Genomic DNA, 22637 nt, shown 5'->3' with positions numbered 1-22637 from the left:
TGTTACATGAGATTAATAATTCTGACCTTTTAGGATAGTTATAAGGATTAAGTGAGAACAATATGCAAAAGGAGCTTAAATCCATACCCAACATGTAATATGCACAACTATTTCTATTAGTGGGAACTCTTAGTGATGCTATCAAAATAGTCATATGTTAATTAAAAAAAAATAAGTGTAGATGCTTGTCCAGGCTCTTTCTCTCTACAATGCTCCCACTGCTGCCACTAAACAGAGAAGAAGAGAAAAGAAACTAACATTTATGCCTACTATTAAATAACTGGGTGATTTATACACATTACCTCAAAATATCAAGCAACCTATATATGGTCACAAAGTTAGTACACAGCAGAGCAATAATGCTTAACTGTTCTGTGCAATATTCACTGGCCATTCGTGATGCCATTTCTAATATGTAGCTTCAGCTAAATAATGCCACATGGCTGTCCTGCTGGCATCTCATCTCTCCCCAGGACTCTATGCTCCCTATCCTGTTGATGATACTATCACCCTGTTGATCACACTGGATGAAACCTCAGTCATCTTCAGTTCTTCCAATCCATATTTAGTTATCAAGTCCTATGAATTCTACTTTCACACCATCAAATTCATTCTTCTTGATTCCTCACTGCTCAGATCCCTCTTACCACTAATCACTCAACAAATACTTATTAAGGGCTCACTATGCGAAGCACTTGTCCGGCAATAAGGACATAATACTTAACAAAACAGACATGGTCCTGTCTATATAAAGACCACCTCCTTGAAAAGTCTTCCCCTATCAATGTTTGCAGTCTCTTCTACATTTAACCATTTACTGTCTAATATTTCTAAAACTATATTACAATCATATGACTACAGTTTTCTAAAATGAACAGAAGCCCCCCCACCAACTACTAAAAAAAAGATTAGCCTATTATTATTTTTCAAGGCCCTCAGAATCTGATCCCATCCTACATTACAATTTCTTCCTATACCCTATGCTCTAGATTAACAATTATACTTCTTACTACTATCTTTAAGGAACCACCAAGTATGGGAAAAGAGAAGATAAGCAAACGCTATCTTGGTAGTTGAAAAAGAAAAAAAAATGTGCGCCAATAAATTTACTAGTTATCCTGAGGAAAATATTTATCTGATTCAAAGGAGTAAATAAAAAAGATGCAGCAAAACTGACATGTCATCACTATCACTAAAAATAAATCAAACCAAAATCAATTTGTTTACTTTTTTGTTTGAGTAACCAGGTTGATGCCTCATGGAATCATCTGGACACAATGTTAACTAAAATGGTAAAACTTCGTTTTATTAGCTCTAAGTGTCAACTTGGAGAGAAGCATTTAGGGAATTACTTTTGTTCCCTAGTTCAACAGTACCTCATCTTCAAAAGTTTTATAAATATTTAGATGACAGTAGAGAAGATACTTATCAAATACCTAACTCAAAAAGCCTAAAGAAATTTTGCAAAAAATAACCCCACCAAGTTAATTTTTAGATGATCTTAACAGGAGGGAAAGATTGGCCAAATCTATTAAGATGAAACTTAAGGACAAATATAATATTCTTCATTTGAGTTATAAACAACAAAAAAACACCCCTACACTGACAATATCAGAGAAAAAAAGATAATCTGACAGAACTGCATGGAAAAAGATCTAGTGGATTAGGTGGCTACAAGCTCAATATTGATCTACAGTGCTGGTAAGTCATATTACTAGAAATTATGCGGCCAAATCACTAACCTATGAAGGTCAGAAGTTGTGTGTTCGACTTTGAGAACCAACCTTTAAAATATATAGACATAGCATACAACCACAGGAGATAATAAGGGTTTGGAAAAATTAAATTATAAAAGGAACAGCTAATGGTATAGGGAATGTACAGTCTGGAAAAACAGGGCAAGAGAAGCAATGTTAGTAGTTTTTAAACAAATAAGGATTATACAGTAAGTCCCTTACATATGAATGAGTTCCATTCTGAGAGCGTGTTCGTAAGTCCAATTTGTTCCTAAGTCCAACAAAGTTAGCCTAGGTACCAAACTAACACAATTGGCTATATAATACTGTACTGTAACAGGTTTATAATACTTTTCACACAAATAATACATAAAAAACAAACACAAAAGTAAAGAAAACATTTAAAATCTTACAGTACAGTACCTTGAAAAGTACAGTTGTACAGTACAACAGCTGGCATACAGGGGCTGGCATCAAGTGAACAGGCAAGAAGTGTTACTGACTGGAAGAGGGAGAGGAGGTGGGAGATGACAGAGCTGAAGGATCGTCAGCAACAGGAGACGGAGGGCAAGCCGCAATTCCACTCAGGGCTGACGTTGATGGCAGAGGTCCTGGTTCCTTGCTTGATTTAATTCTATCCACCCTCTTGAAAAAACGATCCAGTGATGTCTGGGGAGTAGCTCTTTTTTTCTCATTATAGATGACACGGTAGCACTGGATTGCATTCTGAATTCTGCTGCAACCTTTGTATACCGTTCTACGTTCCGGTCCTGTGCCTCAAAAACTAACAGTGCCTCCTCAAATAAAGAAAATCCCCTTGCCATTTCCTGCGTCATGAATCTCTTCAGTTCTTCAGTTACCTGTTCTTCCTCTTTTCTCGTCATCCTTTCTCTGGGCCTCCAGTTCAATCAAGTCTTCATTAGTAAGCTTCTTGTGTTGCACAGCAAGGAATTCATTGAAGTCGTCCTCTTGCAGATCTAGCACCAGCTACTCGCTGAGGGTCACTAAGTTGCTGAAGACCTCTTTGGACTCCTCATCCACCTTCTCAAATCCACGAAAATCATGAACAAACTGTGGGCAAAGGTTCTTCCAAACTTCATTCATGGTGATGGCCATAACCTCACGCCAAGCAAAGCCCATATTTTTTATGACCTTGTAGATGTTACAGTCCTTCCAAAATTGCTGCAAGGTTGTTTCTGATCCGTCACTCGCCTTTACTGCCTGATGAAAAGTGTGATGTAAATAATATTTCTTAAAAGTTGGTATAACTCCCTGGTCCCTAGGTTGGATGAGCAACATAGTATTTGGTGACAGATGCACTACTTTGAGGTTGGGATGAAAATCATCCGTGAATGGGGGGTGGCCCGGAGTAGCAAAAGAATGTTGAATGGGATGTCCTTTGCCAAGCAATATTTCTCTACCTCTGGGATAAGGTGCTAGAAAAACCAGTCCTGGAAAATGGCCTGTGTAACTCAGGCTTGGGGTTATTACTCTTCCACACAACAGGAAGAGAGCCTTTGGCTATGTGTTTAAGGATTGTTGGGTTCTCTGAATGATAAACTAAGAGAGGCTTCAGCTGCATATTGCCGGAAGCATTGCCACCAAACAACAGAGTTAGCCTATACTTTGCTGCTTTATAGCCTGACATCAGCTTTTCCTCCTTACTGATGTAACTTCAGTCTGGCATCCTCTTCCAGTACAGTTCTGTCTCATCCACATTAAACACCTGCTTGGATAAATATGTGCCTTCATCAATAATTTCTCGAAGCGTTTCAGGAAATTCCCGAGCAGCTACCATATCTGCACTTGCTGCCTCGCCACCTACTTCTAGGTTTTGAAGGTTGGCTCTAGCCTTGAACCGATGAAACCAGCCATGGCTGGCATTAAAAGGTGTGCCCTCTGATTCTTCGCCACGTTTCTTCTTCAAGTCTTCATAAAGGCTTTTAGCTTTCTCTTGAATCAGCATTAAGCTGAGCAGGACTCAGCACTGATGCTGATCCTGCATCCACACACTGAGAAGTTTCTCCATCTCCTCCATCACTTTTCCACGCTTCTTCAATACTACTGTTGACATCTTCGGCACAGCAGACTTCGCGTGTCCGATCTTGTCCTTGTTCTTTAGAACTGTGCTGATGGTTGAACAATTCGCGTTGTAAGAATGAGCGATGTCTACCATCCTTTCACCTTGCTCCACTCTCTCAATTATTTTCACTTTTGTTTCCATCCTTATCGCTTGGCTCTTCTTAGTAGTACCAGCTACATCACTGCTGCTTTTAGGCTTGCTTCCTGACATCCTGGGCTTGAAATAAAGGTACTGTACTACTGTACCCTATACAGTACTGTAGAGTACACAAAAGCACAACCACTTATAGAGGACGTATACACGTGACAATGTACACTAGACTCTTGAACTAACTTACATGATTGGACACGCGAACGCACATTCACATCTTTGAGAGTTCACAACTTGAAGGTTCATATGTAGGGGACTTACTGTAATGTAAGTATGAATTAGGGAACATAATTCTGTGTTTCTTCAGACGTCAAAATTTAAGAGCAACAGTCTCAGAAGTTACTGAGAAGACAAAGTGAGTTGATTTAAGAAAAACCTTCTAACCAAGTGTTATCCTACAGCGAAACAGGCTGCCTTCTAAGACAATTAGCTTCACACAGAAAAGTTCCAGCATAGGAGTTGGCAACTACATGCAGATACAATGTAATAAGGATTTTATACTATGTGGCAAATGGATTGGGTAATTTCTAAGGTCTATTCCAACTCAAAAAATCTGACTCTACCACTCTTAACAAGTAATAAAACAAGGTAAAGGAGGAATTAAAACGGGCATAAGAAATTTTAAGGCTCAAGACTAAAATTAGCAAAATCTCTTTTTCAAACTTACTTAGTATATTATAGATGAGTGCTTTTGCAGGCCTGCAAGCAGACATCGCGTGCCCTTTCAGTCAATTACAGAGCTGAAATTATGTTTGTGATCAAATCCTAGAAGGTCAAAATACCCTTACCACAATACTAATGGAAATTCTGTAGAGATGATTACTAATGAAAAGTACTGAAATACAAGCAACGATGATGAAATAACTTAGGAGAAAATCAGTAAACTTACCCCCATCAAAATCACAAAATACACCTATTCTTTCAGGAACTGTAACATCCAAGGCTTTGACTTTATTATTATGCTTTGCCGCAAATGTGTTTTGTAGCCAGTTGTTGACATGGATACACCAACTAGTGTTTGTCTTTCCTAATTGGTCAAATTTCCCCAAAGTCTTGTATGCTACTCCCACGCTGTAGGATTTACAATCCTTCTGGGCCTTGACCTCCCAGTAATGTTGTCCACTTTCAATTGCAGTGTCTCCTACAAAAGATCAGAAGGTAAATTTGACTCTTACCTCTTCCCTATGAGTCACAGAGTTTTACCTATATCTTGTCCCACAAAATGGCACAAAAAATCTGATTCAGGAGAAAAATCATGCTAACACACAGACACTAAATGCAGAGTATCTGCTATAATGACTTGTACATTTACTGCTAACTTTTCTGAATATAAAACGCTTCAGAACTTTTCTTCATTACTATCCTCTCAAGAGTTATAAATGTGGAGCACTATGTAAACTGAAGCAGAATTTAAAACATATCAATAAAAAGACAATTTGAAAACCCACCAAAGTAATTAAGCTTCAAGAGGGAGAAACTTTGGCAACAATTCATTCAATACACAGGCAGCCACTCCACCACTGAGTGTAAAGTCCACCAATGTGACTACGATGCCTTTAATCTGAGATAATGAAGAACTATTATGTTTATCCTACCCAGCACTGTATATGATTCCCCAGTAAAACGATCTCTGCTGCCTCTTACTGCTGGTGGCCTGGAGCCTATGGATGTCCGTTTAGGGGATGGTGTACCACTTCTAGATAAACAGGAACAAAAAGAAAAACAAATATTCTATGTTGCACATGTTTCACAAACTAAAATTACAAATCAAGAAATAAATCTTTCTAAAGATTTCTAATCACGCTGCACAAATAGCAACATTTAATTTTATTTGAATTATTTATTATTAAACAGATTTGTCAATTATAACACTTAAATGTAAGAAGTCATCAACATAAAGCATGCTAAAAACACTAATACCATGCAGACTGAGCAAGGCTTGTACAAAGAACATACAGTTGAAATATGAGACAATACAAAAAGGGAAAAAAAGAACTCAAGGGGAAAAAAAAGAACTCAAGAAAGATAATGGATTATAGCTTACATTTCTTGCAGTTAAATTTAGATGAAAAGCAAGACTTATTTTGGTAGGAGAAATGCTTTATAATACGTTATTATCCTGTGCATGGATTTGGGTAATTGCTATTTTTCTTTTTAAGACTTATTAGAATCAAAACTAAATAACCTTTTTTATAAGCAGTAGGTATTGGGTTGGCCAAAAGGTTCGTGCAGCTTTTTTCCATAAGATGGCTCTACTAGCGCTTAGTTGTCTTTAACTTCATTCGAAACAGTTTTGTTAGACTATATTGTGACAGCTATCATATCAGTGTGCATTTAAAAAAAAACATCAAAATCGGTGAATTTTTGTGTAGTCATTTTAATACTGAAGATGGAAGAAAAAAAGCAACATTTTCAGCATATTATGCCTTATTATTTCAAGAAAGATAAAAACGCAACTGAAATGCAAAAAAAGATTTGTGCAGTGTATGGAGAAGGTGCTGTGACTGATCAAACGTGTCAAAAGTCGTTTGCAAAGTTTCGTGCTAGAGATTTCTCACTGGATAACATACCACGGTTGGGTAGGCCAGTTGAAGTTGATAGCAATCAAATCGAGACATTAATTGAGAACAATCAACGACATGGGAGATAGCCGACCTACTCAAAATATCCAAATCAAGCACTGAAAATCATTTGCATGAGCTCGGTTACGTTAATCGCTTTGATGTTTGGGTTCCACATAAGTGAAAAAAACCTTCTTGACCATGTTTCTGCGTGCGATTCTCTACCGAAACATAATGATAATGCTTCGTTTTTAAAACAAATTGTGACAGGCAATTAAAAGTGGATACTGTTCAATATTGTGGAAGGGAAGAGATCATGGGGCAAGTGAAATGAACCACCACCAACCACACCACAGGCCAGTCTTCATCCAAAGAGGGTGATGTTGTGTATATGGTGGGATTGGAAGGGAGTTCTCTATGATGAGCTCCTTCCAGAAAACCAAACAATTAATTCCAACAAGTACTGCTCCCAGTTAGACCAACTGAAAGCAGCACTCGATGAAAAGCGTCCAGAATTTGTCAACAGAAAACGCATAATCTTCCAAAAGTATAACGCAAGACTACATGTTTCTTTGATGACCAGGCAAAACCTGCTACAGCTTGGCTGGGAAGTTCTGATTCAACCACCGTATTCACCAGACACTGCACCTTTGGATTTCCATTTATTTCGGTCTTTACAAAGTTCTCTTAATGGAAAAAATGTCAATTCCTTGGAAGACTGCAAAAGGCACCTGGAACAGTTCTCTGCTCAAAAAGATAAAACGTTCTGGGAAGATGGAATTATGACATTTCCTGAAAAATGGCCGAAGGCAGTGGAACAAAATGATGAATACACTGTTCAATAAAGTTCTGGGCGAAAATGAAAAATAGGTATTTTATTTTTACTTAAACACTGAAAGAAATTTTTGGCCGACCCAGTGTTTTTGTTCTGTATCTTTTCTTCTTAAAAAGAAAAACAGCAATTACCCAAATCCAGGCACAGGATAATATCAAGTATTATAAAGCACTTCTTCTACTAAAATGGACAAGATGCAACCTGCCCTCCCTTTATCAAATTATATGATACGGTAAACTGGACAGCATTAAGGCCTCTCACTAACTCCCCAAAACTCAAAATAGATCAAATCCCAAAGATGTTTAAAAAAATAAGATTTCAATTATATCAAATCACTGCATTCATAAAACAAAAAAAATTTATAACTTACCAGTAGTAAAGAAATAAAGGGAAAGCATGGCAAAAAGAAAAACAGATATAACTGCTAAGAATGGCAGCTTAAATTTCAGAGAAAAATTAAATAAGGAGATGTCTTCCTTTGCAGCATTCTAGACTTCCAACCCTAAGTACATTTTTGCAAGAAGTACAAGAGCTGTTATTGTTTTAAAGCAGCGGTCCCCAACCTTTCTGGAATCAGGGACCGGTTTCGTGGAAGACAATTTTTCCATGGACCGGGGGAGGGATGGTTCAGGTGGCAAGGCGAGCGATGGGGAGCGATGGGGAGCGGCAGATGAAGCTTCGCTTGTTCACCTGCCACTTACCTCCTGCTGTGCACCCCCCCCCTCCCAAGACGACCGTTATGGGTCACGGCCAGGCCCGGGGCTTGGGGACCCCCTGTCTTAAAGCAAACATGATCCCATCCTTTAAAGACACCTCAGTCACTCAACTATCTGAATTAAGCCTCTTTGTTACCTCTACTCTGGATTGTTTTACCAGCTTCCCAGATGATCTCTCTGCTACCCAATTCATTTGTTCACTGTTAAGAGATAAACCTAACTGATTCTCCTACTTTAAAATCTTCAAGCACTTTCTTACTGCCTACAAATGCCTTAGCTTGGCTTTTCAGGTTCTTCTTGATTTGGGCCCACTCTGCTTTTCCAGCCTTCTCACCTCTGCAGAGCACTATCCAGCTAAATATAGTCACTCAAGTGTCCCTTAAACTCAGGCAATCTGCTTCAGTGCCTTTTCCTTTCCTTTCACCTTCTCTCACTGCAAGTCCAAACGCTACACATTCTTCCACTTATTTGAGAACCAACCTAAATACCATTTCACTAATGAAGGCTTCCCAGATCCTACCAGGCTAAATAACTTTTCTGAAGAGTCCAGCTCCAGGCCAAAATCCTATGTATGATCTTTCAGGCCCAACAAGAAGCAATTATAAATGCTTGCCTTCTCTACCCCAGACTTGGTACAGAGCTAGTTCACTGGGGTTTCTAGAAGCAGTTGCAATACCCCCTGCAACCCCAAGCTCATATGAATGTCTGCATTCCTAGATTGGGTGCCTGTATTCAGAGGCCCCCTTACAGCAGGGGGCCCCCAGCTGAGACCCTTTCCAGCTGCTTCTTCAGAGACCTCCTTAAAAAGGGCAGGGGTCAGGGAGCAGTCTGAAGACACTTTTCTCCACTCTGTCTCAATACTTTTCTACTCCTAACCTTTCCCCCTCTCTCATTTCCTTGGCCTCAGGTCCATAAAACAATAGGAGAAGCCTTTTGTTGCGGCCTTCCTGGGCAGTGAGATGACCCTCAGATACTCACCATCTGCCATCTGCTCTCATTTACCTAACCCTCACCCTGAGCCATTCTGTTGTGAAAAGTGGAACCCTGGGGGGAGCTAACACCCTTTCCTTTGTGGCCTCTAGCTTATACTATCACAGTAAGTGCACGAAGTCTTGATTGTTACTTTCAGTTTGGCTTATTGTCCTAACTGACCACTTCAACGTGCGGCAGCTCAGGAAATCTTTCTTCCTCTAAACTCCCTGATTCACACATACTATTACACATCATCTCTATCTTGTATTATTGTTATTTATATATAGAGATATATCTCATCTACATAAGTTAGGGCAAATTCCTTGAAGGCAGGGACAGTGTTTACCCCTATAAACTCCAAAATATCCAGCTGACATCCTGCAGTGAACAAATATTTATGGAAAGAATAAATGTATGTAACATTCCAGAAGTAGCCTACATAATAAAATACTCTTAAAAGGAGGGAAGAGAGAAAGAGAAATAACATGATGAAATTCTACACATAAGTATCCTAAAAATCTCCAAATGACCAAATGAAATGTCACTGATTCTATTAAATCCAGCAGCACTTTACAATTTATAATACACTAACTATGAAATCACTTTCACCAATAATAAGCAAATAAACTAGAAAAAAGAAAAGATAATTTTGAAAAGAGAACACATTCTGGTTTCTGGGAAAGATATGCAGTATCTTCAAATTAGCACATTATTACTTGTGCAATTTGAAGTGATTCATCTTTCTGGCACTGTCCTAATAACTTCAGTAATGACCTTTATTTTTTATCCTTGATGCTTCTGAAACTGCATGATTATTATAAAACATAGGACACTTCAAACCTACCTCATGTCAAATATATATAAATGCAAAGCTGTAATGTTAGATATATTGAATACAGCACAACAAGAAAGGTGCCAAGTATAAGTAAATGCAGAAAAAAATCAGATAAAGGAAAATAATTCAAGAAAGACTTTAAAGCAGAGCTTATTTTGTTATCGTATACAACATAATCCAAATAATATACAGCACATTATAATGCTGTAAATTCAAAACATAAGCCACCAATACAGACAGTCTACACAGACCAATATTTTAGCTTATGAATGCTGCTGCAATGGCTTCTGCTTATTGGTTAAAGAAAAATAAAAGTTATTCAGCCAAGCTAGATATACTAAGTCCTAGAACTATACAGACATAGATCATCACCTTGTATGTTTCTTCAGTGAAGTAACATGGGCACTGTCAGATAAAAATAGGCAACTGTTAAGAGACTGCTTTACAACTTAAATTTAACAGTTTATAGTAAAATTAGATCAAAAGCCTGCTGAGGAATTTCTTTTGATTCACTGTTTAACTCACAGTGATTACCTTATTTTAGTTTGAGCAAACTTTATCTCTATTTAAAGAGGCCCCCATACTTTGAGACTATCTAAATAAGTCCTACAATAATAAAAGGTCCCAAGCCTGCCTCTTTGTTCATAAGGCTGCTGATCAGGGGCCAGACACTGGGACTGTACATGGTAATAGCTGTCATTCACTGCAGACCTTCGGGTAAGACAGGTGATCTATAAGTCTAAAATTCAGGAACTATTGCTAGGGATTTCTCTCTAAGCAGTTCAAAGTGCTGTAGATATAACTTTAAAGTAATGGAATACTGAAATAAAAGGTGTAAGAAGAGGATTAGGAAAGAAACTTAAAAAAAAGTAATGAAAAATGTTAATGACAAATTCAAGTACTGATAATATTATATGCTTCACTTTGGTGTTACTAATAAGAATTTTTTTAACATCTTTATTGGAGTATAATTGCTTTAAAATGGTGTGTTAGTTTCTGCTGTATAACAAAGTGAATCAGCTATACATATACATCTATCCCCATATCTCCTCCCTATTGCGTCTCCCTCCCACCCTCCCTATCCCACCCCTCTAGGTGGTCACAAAGCACCGAGCTGATCTCCCTGTGCTATGCGGCTGCTTCCCACTAGCTATCTATTTTACATTTGGTAGTGTATATATGTCCATGCCACTCTCTCACTTCGTCCCAGCTTACCCTTCCCAAGAATTTCATTTTAAGTTATTGCCAAGTAAGAATCAATGTACAAGCATTTTATTCAGATAACAGATTTAATAAACTAGCTTACCTGCCCTTGTTCTCTTTTCCTTTAATTTTGCTTTCTTGACCTTTTCCTCCAGTAGGATCCCACTCTACACAGGTATCTTCAACTCTCAGGTTCAAATGGGAGGATGAGTTATCCAAACTGAAGTTAAGTGCTAACCAAAACAATATTTCAATTTTTAAAAATGTAGCATATCTCTAGTTTCTGAAGCATAACCATCATCACATTGTTTTCCTACTCAATGGATTTAACACTGTATATAGAGAATAAAGTTCCAATTCCTAACCCTAAAATTTAACGTCTACAACGATAAAGCCGTAATCTACAAATTCCTACTCTATTTCCCATTATTCTCCTCTATATATCTATCCTGTACTCCAACCAAATACAACGTACTTTCATGGCCACTGGTCTTTCTGCTATTCCTTCTGCTGGAATCAATAGCCTCAATTTCCTATTATTAGAGCATCAGCTGATTGTTATGACTAAATAGGAAGAAGAACTGGTAGAATTAAGGATGAGGAGAAAGTGATGTGGTGTAAAAAATTATAGAGCCTGGCACACACACATTTTCTCTTATGCCCTAACACTTAATAATTTCATATTTAAGCTCTTAGTGGTTTCAAAATAAGGCAAGCACAGAGAAACAGGCCATGATGGCAGAAGCAAGGGAACTAACCCAGCTGATAGAGCTAAAGATGACATACATGGCAAAGAACAGACTGGGGAGAGGGGCTACTTAAATGAAATCAAATTTTAAAAATCCAAAACAAAACTATGCTTTTCAAATTATCTGGTATCAGGGGAACTATCTGTACTATTCCCAAGACTTACTCAGAACTGCTAATTTAGGAAATCAGTGTATCACAGTATTACCTTCTCCCTTGGATACTGAGGGTTAATCATTGAAATGTATTGATTCACAGCTGAGTAATGCACAGTTCTTCCTATTTAATATCCTAAGACCCTAACTGGGTCTTAGACAAGGTATTATCTACTACATAGTTACCAATAAATCTGCTTATTAGTTATACTTCCCTCCAAAAATTGAAATTTCTGGTAAGTACTCAGTGAAGAAATATTCCTTTACAATACCCCATTTCACTTAAGGATAATACGTGATTTAGCTAAGGTTTCAGTGTATCTGTGAAATATACATCATCAAACAACAAAATATTCATATAGAGAACCTAGTGCTTACCTAGTGAATCAAGAATCCTTTTATACTCTACTGTTTCGTAAAGAGCACTTTAATTTTACCTATGCATCTGACCCATTGCTCAGTGTATTTTAAATATTCTAAATACAAATCTACTGACCATAACCACTTTTAGAAAATGTCATACTATATGCAAAAAAGTTAACAGCTTTCAAAATCTGCACATAAACAGATAAGAGCTTACTGAAAGACGAAATAATGCAGCTTTTCAGTAAAAATGGAAACAGAATTCCTCAACAGGTGGGTTATTAAAAAGTTAGGATTAAGCAAAACTGAGACCCTGTATTACCAAGAATGAACTGCCTTAAGAAAACAGGGTTAACCTCTATATTAGTTATTAGTTAATATATGTGAGGACATCTGCATTTTTGAGAGAAAGAAAAATTGGATATAACTCTAAGGTGCCATCACTCCCAGTTGCCTGTTAAAATCCTAAGGGAAGAAACAAATCCTAAAGCTATTCCCTGTGTTTGATGATGGAGAGATGAGTAGAGTCAAGGGTAGCAAAAACAGGTATCACCCCCAAGCCGCTTGAGACCAAATTTATCAAATACCACAGCACCCAAACAGTAAAACATGGGTTCCAGTCCCAGGGGTGCAACCTTTTATCTCTTCTTTTTTGGACACTGTCCCTTTATGAGGCCTCAACTAAATCATAGAGGCTCTCTAAGGTAAGAGGGTTAATACCATGCAGTTTAAAAGCAAATAAAAGACTGGCCTCAAAAGTGAGGTCTCAAATTTTAGTCCTGTCTCTCATATAAGCCCTGTAATATAGCCAGATATTAGTTTCCACATCTTTAAAAGTGTGAAAACAAAGTACCAAAAAAATTAGAACACAGACACAGATACGTTTCATGTGTTTAGTTTGTGTTGGTGGCTGCTTTCTAGGCACTGTAAAATTATATCATAGACACTAACATTTGAGGCTAGAAAGTAATTGGTGATTAATACCACATCATTTACCTTTACAAGGAAGTAAGGGATAATGTACTTTAAAAATTCTGGTCATAAGAAATATTATTCATCACTTTTGACAATTCCAATAACAGAAGAAATAGAGTTACATACAACTGGAGAGACAGATATTAACAATGTTCACTATTTTCCACACCAAGCACCACAAGTGGCAGGATATGAAGTTTTGGTAGGCCTCAACTATTAAATCTCCATCTCCCTCCCTTTCCCTCCAGTTCTTTGCTCATATACTTATTTCTACTGGTTGGTCAAAAAGGGCTGCAACAAGTCAAAAAATTAGTAAACAACTATTTAACACAGCATTTAAAAAATCTGACTTTTCTCTGGAGTTCCTGTTGTCATTAGTGGCCACTCCAGTGGTATGGAATAACCCTAGAAAACCTGTGACCCATAGTTTCTTGAGAGATAATTTTACTCTGAGTCTCCCAGAAGGTCCCAGAAGATTCAGTGGGCCGCAGCGTTTAGTATCAGTCTAACTCAACCCCAGGGGGTTTACCCCGCAGAGAGAACTACTCAAAAGGACTAGAATCAACTTAGTCTTTCCCTACAAACCCTAAGACCAAGAATTTGACTGGTAAAATCTAGACATTGCTAACAGGAGCAGACAGCCCAGCTCCAAGGAAGCTACAAGCCAGTTATTCATTTTCCTGAATCTATGGAATTTGAATGGAAATGTATAATTCACCACATTTAGGCCCAAGTTTGGTAACTAAACATAAAAAGTAAATGAGAAGGTACAAAAGAAATAAAAAACATATAATATTCTTGAGGGAGGGTATTAATAATAATGCAATTTTACCTGACAAGGGCTAAAATCAGTTCAAGTTATGTAGGAAGGATTATCTGCCTGTAAATATGACTATTTGTGAAATGGTAAAAATCTCTGAAGAAACCACAGTATCATATCAGTTTGTTAACAAGTAATTCTAAGTAATTGCATTTCTTGGCTAAGTTATCTGTAGTTCTCAAATAAAAACATTTGCTAATCTAAGTTACTTCGACTTAGTTTTGTTTCTTTTAATCTTTCTGATGCAAACATATTCTTATGAGTTTGTCTTGTCAATAACTTATGAACCTCATATCTTGTTTTATTCTAATATATTTTTATATCAGCCTCCAAATCATATCAAACTTCTGGCATTCAAACCCTATTTAAATGCTATATGAACTAGAGGTCAGTGGAACACTCTAAGGCCCAACTATCTAACAACGATGTGTAGAATCTGATTCTGGAAGTAAACTGAGTCAATTATCACCTCATGACTAGAAAGACCTCTAGCATTGTGGCCTTCAAATTAGTAAATACCTGAAGAATCTTCTGTGTTTAAATATGCTATTCTACAATAAATCCAAACTGTTCTCAGAGACTAGAAGCACTTACATTCCAGGCCCACAATAAGGTCTGGCACAGAACTTGTAAATCGGTTCTTATTCACAACTTTCCAAGCTAGTTCTAGGAACAGACTTTAACTTCACTTTCTTCACCTGCAAAATGGATATCAATAATATCTATTCTACTGATCTCTCAAGATGGTTTCAATGATCAAATGAAGACTTGTGAGTTTTGTAAACATTAATAAACTATATAAATGTTAATTTCTACAATAAGATTTTAGAAAACAAAAAGAACCTGAACTAAACTGAATACGTACTTTCCCATTATTGAGTCACAATCCACTCTCTGGGAAAACTCTGGGCAAACTTCAATCATGCGAATATATTTATACTAGACTGAAATTTGTAAAGTAAGTATGCATGAGAGAACATAACACCATCATCAGTCTATTTTACCCATCTGAATACCATGGTAAAAGAAAAACTAATGAAAGCCACTACTGTAGTCCTAATTTTCCCATCTTAAAATTCCTCCTGCTGAAAATTCCTTTGCGGGGAGAGGGGGGTAAGCTGGGGGGAATCAAGGTGGGAAAGGAAGGCAACTATACATGAAATGTTTCCTGTCACGAAGTCTGGAATAATTACTGATGTCAAGTTCTGTTTCATGCTGTACAAGTAGCTACTGAACTTACCTTTGGTCTCTAGAGTCACTGGATCAGAATACTCTCCGGCCACAGCCCTGTTACAAGCCCGCACTCTGAAGTTCATATACTTTGAATCAAACTTTAGGCCTGAAAAAATGAAAAATGGCTTTCATATATGAAAAGTAAAGGAATCTACTCCAAAAGTATGAGTATGAACCTTCAAACAGACATTTTTCCCTCCCTGGAACTATCTTTTTACTCAGGAAGGGTACAAATTTATGTTAAAAGGGTAATAATGCCTGAAATAAGAGAAATCATGATTTATCTATTACTTTCTTCAAAATAAATTATACAGTTTATCACTGGGCTTTTTAAACCTAGCAATAAAAAGATACTCTCAAGCCTCATAAGTAAGGTTTCATTCATGGAGACACACTACAGTTTAAAATAACATATTCAATTTCTGCAAAGCAGACACTATAGATTTTTTATATTTATGACACATTGTTTCATATGTGAAAAATGAATTTGAAGAGAAAGTGAAGCATAAGGATTAAGGGCTAAACTTTGAAGTCAGTCAGGTCTAGATTAAAAGCTCAATCCAAAAATTACTAGCTATGGGACCTTCAACAACTTGACGGAGCCACAGTTTTGTATCTGTTAAAATAGAAAAGAGAAAACCAACCTCTTCACCGTAAAGACTAAATGAGATGTATTGTACTGATTAAATGAGATGTACTGTGTAATACACTTCAGCCCAGCTCCTGACAAATGGTAAGTGCTCAGTAATGGTAACGCTACTAATGTTACTGCTCACATAAAACAAATATTGAACAACTCAGGCAACATTTGGCCATTTCAAATACCCAAAGTCCCCTATACATGCAGATATGTTTTTAAAGACTATCAAAAGGCCAACACACAAATTTCTAATACCAAGTCACAGCTTAACTTTAAGTATTATCGTGAAGGTTATCAAAAAAGGGTAAAGGCAAGTCTTTACAGTATCACTGAAATGCGGGGTAGTGTATACATCTAGAAAATTGACAGCTTTTTTTTTTTTTTGCTGTGCGCAGGCCTCTCACTGTTGTGGCCTCTCCCGTTGTGGAGCACAGGCTCCGGACGCACAAGCCCAGCGGCCATGGCTCACGGGCCCAGCCGCTCTGCGGCATGTGGGATCCTCCCGGACCGGGGCACGAACCTGTGTCCCCTGCATCGGCAGGCGGACTCTCAACCACTGCGCCACCAGGGAAGCCCAGCTTTTTTTATTGTTAGAAAACCAAGGTAAAAATTAAATGTCACTCTGAAATACAGTTTCCAGAACATCCTTTCATGTTCGTTTTAAATACACTGTTTTACCAGATTGCAAATATCCAGAAGTAATTAAAATGAAGGTTTTCTTGATATTTGAAGAGAAATTCATTTCCATAATAAATATGTAAAAAGTCAGCTTGGCTAAAGAAACTTAATAACTTCATCTTTTAATGTAATTCAAAATATTTTTCACAATTACATCTATCTTCCGAGAATGAGATTCATGAAATGCAGTCATCTTACCTGATAGTGTATATTCAGTACCCTTAATATTATCAATTATCTCCCAGCATCGCTCATCCTTTACACGTGGAAGTCCATCAAAATTAGTTTTCCTATATTCCAGTATAAAATGATCAATCTTATTATCTTCTTCTGGCATCCTCCAAGCTACTGTTACAGAATTGTCAGCCACCAAACACTCTACTGGATCTATCTCTGGAGCTTTGGGGACTGAAGAAAAAAAAAAAGCTCGTTTCTCACTATAGTACTAATCCAGTATTTATGTTTGTCGTTCAAATTATGCTTTTCATGTCGCTTTTAAACTGTTCAATTGAATCAGGCTAAGAGAAGGGATACCTTATAAATGCAAAATAACCATTTTTCTAGCTCTGTTTTAAAATTCATGTTTCAAAGTTTTTCATAGACTTATTCAAAGTATATTAAAACCCTAGTTAGCAAAAAGCAATTCAAACATGCTAAGAATAAAGAATCAAGAATGATTTGTTACTTCTCAACACGTTTTTAATCTGCTATTTCAAACAGCTGGAGAATATAAATTAAATCACTATTGACAAAATAAAATAACTTGCTTTGAATCCAAAGATAAAAATAATTCAAGGTATTTTCAATGTATTTAAAAAACCTAGTTTATAAAATAACTGTAATTTCTCAACACTGAACAAAAATGAACTCCGCAACCCCACAAAATATTTAAGAATTTTTAAATGTTTCTCCAAAGAGTTCTATGATTCATTAAAACAAACTGAGGTAAATGAATCACAATTAACATGAATGAACATTAATCAATTTCTTTTCCATGAAAGAGGTTTTCCATAGCTCCTCAACATTAACAGATGTTCCACTTAAATAGCAGGCTAACTGGAGAATGTGGTCCTCCAGTGATACAGATGGGTCTGAAATGTGTGAAACTGTGCAAGTACTGTATCTAAACCTTTTGTTGCTAAAAAAAAGTTTTAAAAGATTTACTCCAAGTATGTAAGGTTGGTTCAACATTCTAAACTAGTTTAATGTAAACTATCACATCAGTAGAAGAAAAATCAGATGATCAGAAGAAAAATTATATGAGCATATCAATAGATGGAGAAAAAAATATTTTACAAAATCCAACATTCACTCATGACAAAAGCTCTCAGTAAACTAGGGAACTTTACTTGATAAAGAACATCTACAAAAAAACCTACAGTTAACATTAATGTTGAGAAACTAGATACTTTTCCCCTAAGGCAATGACATCCCCTCTCTCCACTCCTACTCAACACTGTACTGGAAGTTCTAGCTAAATGCTATAAGACAAGGAAAAGAAGTAAAATATATACAAATTAGGAAGGAAGAAATAAAACTGTCTTTGTTTGCTGATGACATGATTGTCTATGTAGAAAATCTCAAAGAATCAACAGAAAAATTCCTGGAGCTAACAAGCTTATAGCAAGACTGCAGGATACAAGGGATGAACAGGCAGAGTACAAGGGAATTTTAGGGCAGTGAAACTATTCTGTATGATAAGGTAGTGGTGGATACATGACATGATCCATTTATCAAAAGTCGTAGAACTGTATAACACAAGAGTGAACCCTAATGTAAACTGTGGACTTTAGCTAATAATAATTTATCAATTACTACAAAAGTACTACACTAATGCAAGACATTAATAACTGTGGAAACTGTATGTGGGGGAGGAGGGGAAGTATATGGTAACTCTGTATTACCTGTTCAATTTTCCATAAACCTAAACTTGTTCTTAAAAAAAGAGTATTAATTTTTTAAAAAACTATAACAAAGGAATTCTATACATGAAAATTCAAAGTAATGTGAGAAATAACAAAGTAAACCAAATATCTTAGATACAATAATCAAGACCAAGATGAAAGGAATTTGATATACATTTTAAATCTTCAAGCCTAACTAGTAAGAAAGGGAGGAAAGGAGAGAGGTGGGACAATTGATCTCCATTAGCTATAGTCTTCAAAGTTGAACTACTGCATGTGTGTAATTGTACAATAAATACTTGGAATCTGATATATCTTATCAGTAAGACAACAAAGAAATAGTTATCATTTCTCATTATGATTAATTTCCTTCATCTGTCTGTAGGGGTTTCATCCCTATAATACATTACAGATGTTAGTCCCTTGTTACCGGAATATAAGCAATACAGACTACTATTCATTGTTATGGGAAGAGATACAGGCATTCATAAATTTAATATGCTGTGCAGTGCCTACATGTGAGGAAATGTAACGGCCTATGGCATGTAGTAATTTTATAGTTTTGCTGAGTTAAAACCTGTACTGAATGTCCCAAGAGGCTTATATACAGACAGAATCACTTAATTTGTAAGTGGGTCCAGCTAACTCCCCACTAGCTATCTCCCAAATTCAGCTACCATTCCAGTAAGAATGTACTAGCAAGAAGATTCTTCTTTCTTGTGAATAATGGCCCCAGAAGAAAGCAAACTTGGGAGGGAAAAAGAAAATTTAGATAATTTAAGTCAAATATTCTGTAATAACCTATATGGGAAAAGAATCTGAAAAAATGGATATATGCGTATGGATAACTGAATCACTTTGCTTTACACCTGAAACTAACACAACACTGTAAATCAACCATACTCCAAAATAAAATAAAAATTAAATTAAAAAAAAAGAGTGGTAGGTCAAATTAAGAGTGACTTGGGGGCTTCCCTGGTGGCGCAGCGGTTGAGAGTCTGCCTGCCGATGCAGGGGACACGGGTTCATGCCCCGGTCTGGGAAGATTCCACATGCCGCGGAGCGGCTGGGCCCGTGAGCCATGGCCACTGAGCCTGAGCGTCCGGAGCCTGTGCTCCACAACGGGAGAGGCCACAACAGTGAGAGGCCCGTGTACCGCAAAAAAAAAAAAAGAGTGACTTGGATCTGATATGTAGGAAGTTCACCCAATATTCTAAACAGAAGAGAAGAGTTTCAACAAATGTGGGATAAAAGTTCAGGGGAAGATGAATGTTCGTAAACTTGTAATATAAAAATATTAGGAAAGACAGAACTCTCTTTAGAAATGAGAATGGAAAGCAATTCACAGCAACTTCCATAAAGCAACAGTTAAATTGTGTGGACATTGGTGTAAGAATTTTGCTAATGTTTTTCTCTGCATGTGAATGTAAAAGGACAACTGACATCAACACTGCCACAAACATGTTTCTCTTCTTGGCTGCAGAGGCTCAGAAAGGATATAAACTCTAAGTTTCAATGTATAAATAATGGCTTAGAGCAGAAGAAAATGACTGTAATTATTATCATCCATCATCATCACTTACAATGTGCAGGCTCAGATAAGTCCAAAACTCATTACTATACATAATTCAGTATAGAGTTGATTTTTGCAGTGTTTATAGAAGGAATTATTAAGGGATGAAGGTATTCATTTTTAAGTTAATCTGATTGGATCTTATAGGAAATGTTTATGCTCTAGCAGAATACAAAAAATTAGTAATATGAATTCACCTTTCATAAATTTTAACAACCTATTATACCTTCCTTCAGGATGAAACTCCTCCACAAAAGGATTTCTTGCTTTTCATTATACCTCATTCCTTCAGACTGTCTTAACAGTCTGCAAAAGAGGAAATCCTAACTGTGCATGCAATCTACTTGACTGTACGGCAGACATGGCCTTGGTTTGTTAAGCCATCACTGAAAATCAAGGAAAATAATGGTGAGAAGACTTCTTTCTTAGTAGTTTTTTTAAAAAATCAAACTACTACTACTCATGTGTATATTCACAATCTACCACTCCTGACTCTCCTTCTGAAATGAGCAGTAGTGTGAATGAAAATATAATGGTTAGGAATTCTGAAGGGCCAATTTACAGATAGGTATCCACTGACAAGTACGTATACTTCCTTCCTCTACAACTATGATTCCTTCTCTCATCTTTTCCTTCTCTAAACTCCTCTAGAACTTCTGATCTATACCACACAAGTTAATACTTCACTTGTACTACCATTACTAGTTCCATTATAGTTTCATGACTACTAACTTTGCCTTTCCAATCATATTCTAAAGTCCTGGACTAAATCTTCAGAGAAGAAAAGAATGGTTTCATATGATCAACATTCTCTACTCAAAAACAGCTAACCTCCAAAAACCATAAACCTGTAAGCAAAACACTTTGCTTTCAAGAGATTTCCTGATCCCCCAAATCACCAAGTCCAAATTGTTTTAGCTATCAACTTAACCACATTACTTGATGTTAGTAAAAAGAAAATAATAACCGAAAGGTCCTTAACTGGCTCTTTCACACCTGTGGACAATAACCTGGGACTCAATTTCAAATGGTTCTGACTGCTGGAATACCCTCATACTAATACTCTAATAAACCAATGTTAACACATTACTACTGGAAATAAAATTCCATCTGAACCAGCAACCACCACAATAATGGTAAAGATAACCGTTAACTTTCACTGCATGTTAAATATGTGCCAGGTACTATTTCAAGTGCTTTAGAGGTCTCAATTCATTTAATCCTTATAAAAACCCCAGAAGGATAACATCACATTTTAAAGATGAAGAAAATGAGGGAGAGTTAAATAACTTGTTAAGGCTACACAGCAAGTAAGCGGTAGCCAGGATGCAAATCTATAAGTCTGGCCCCACGACTCACTGTGAACCACCATGGCATGTTGCTTCTCTCTGCCAAACTAGCAACAAAAGGTATCCCTTTCTTGGGTTCTTAAAATGGAATCTTTACTATCAGTAAAATAATTATCTAAAAATAAAGACTAGCAAATTCAGTTATTCCTTAGCTGAATGAAGAAAAAAAAAACACACTACACTTCCTTAATATTTACATTCTAATGTTCATTACAGAAAAATCTTGAAGGAAAAAAAGGGTTTTTTAAATAACTTTACATGTAATATATGTACTAACTTACCTGGCAAAAACTTCAAAGTTTGCAATATCTGTCTTTCCTGAGAAAAATCCACCATTAAATGAGTCATGATGTCACTGACCTTTGGTTTCAAAGAAAGGCGAAAAGCTGAAGCCATTGTCACTCTACAGAAAACACAAACATAAACATTCTTTTAAAAATAAAAGAATGGGAAGTATCGTATCATATTTAACTTATAAAACGAACAGATAGAACTTACTTCACTCTAGTGATTTCAGAAGCTATTGCTTTTAGATCTTTTGAAAATTAACTTAATAAAAAACTGTAAAATGTTTTTAAATTTAAAGACATTTAAGGTAACCCTTAAAGAACCTTCCTCCAGCCAGTTTTACAAAATTGCATAAAATTACAAATAACTCAAGAGACAAATATCCAAGATAAATCATCTTTAACAGACCCAACAATCATCTGAACCTCTGTATACTCAATCTGATTTCCTGATGCCAGCCTCACTCCTTTTCATATGCCAAATAATGAACTGTAAATATACCCTGATTCAAACATTCTGCCTAGTTGTCACAGCCATTCCATGTGTCCTTAAATAAAAGTAGAGGTACACTGAGCAAATACTGCATAGCTTGGTAGTTGCTATAGGCCATGGATGAGAAAGGAGAGAAGTAAAATTACAATTTTGAATACCATGCTAGTAGGTATCACTCTGATCTATCAACATCAACTGAATGGAAGGAGACAAGAAGAAACAGCCCTGTGAAACCACATGCCATGGAAATAATAGAAAGTCAATAAATATATTTTAGATGAATGTGGTATACAAAACAAAGAAAGGAAGAAGCCATACCAGACATAATT

General features: G+C 36.6%; 1 protein-coding gene across 1 annotated transcript in view; it reads right to left on the bottom strand.

Annotated features, from left to right (window-relative positions):
• Positions 1-22637, bottom strand: part of FSD1L (fibronectin type III and SPRY domain containing 1 like) — a 46506-nt gene that overhangs the window by 6318 nt on the left and 17551 nt on the right. Inside the window, exons 5-10 of the mRNA XM_065878903.1 lie at positions 21810-21931; positions 16901-17110; positions 15392-15490; positions 11195-11324; positions 5565-5665; positions 4859-5110 (exon numbers count right to left, since the gene is read on the bottom strand). Of these exons, the coding sequence (XP_065734975.1) occupies positions 4859-5110; positions 5565-5665; positions 11195-11324; positions 15392-15490; positions 16901-17110; positions 21810-21931 (914 nt within the window). The remainder of the gene's footprint in view (positions 1-4858; positions 5111-5564; positions 5666-11194; positions 11325-15391; positions 15491-16900; positions 17111-21809; positions 21932-22637) is intronic.

Source organism: Phocoena phocoena, chromosome 6 (assembly GCF_963924675.1).
Source record: "Phocoena phocoena chromosome 6, mPhoPho1.1, whole genome shotgun sequence".
Classification (NCBI taxonomy): domain Eukaryota; kingdom Metazoa; phylum Chordata; class Mammalia; order Artiodactyla; family Phocoenidae; genus Phocoena; species Phocoena phocoena.
The sequence above is the reverse complement of the archived record's forward strand: the minus strand, read 5'-3'. Positions and strand labels throughout refer to the sequence as shown.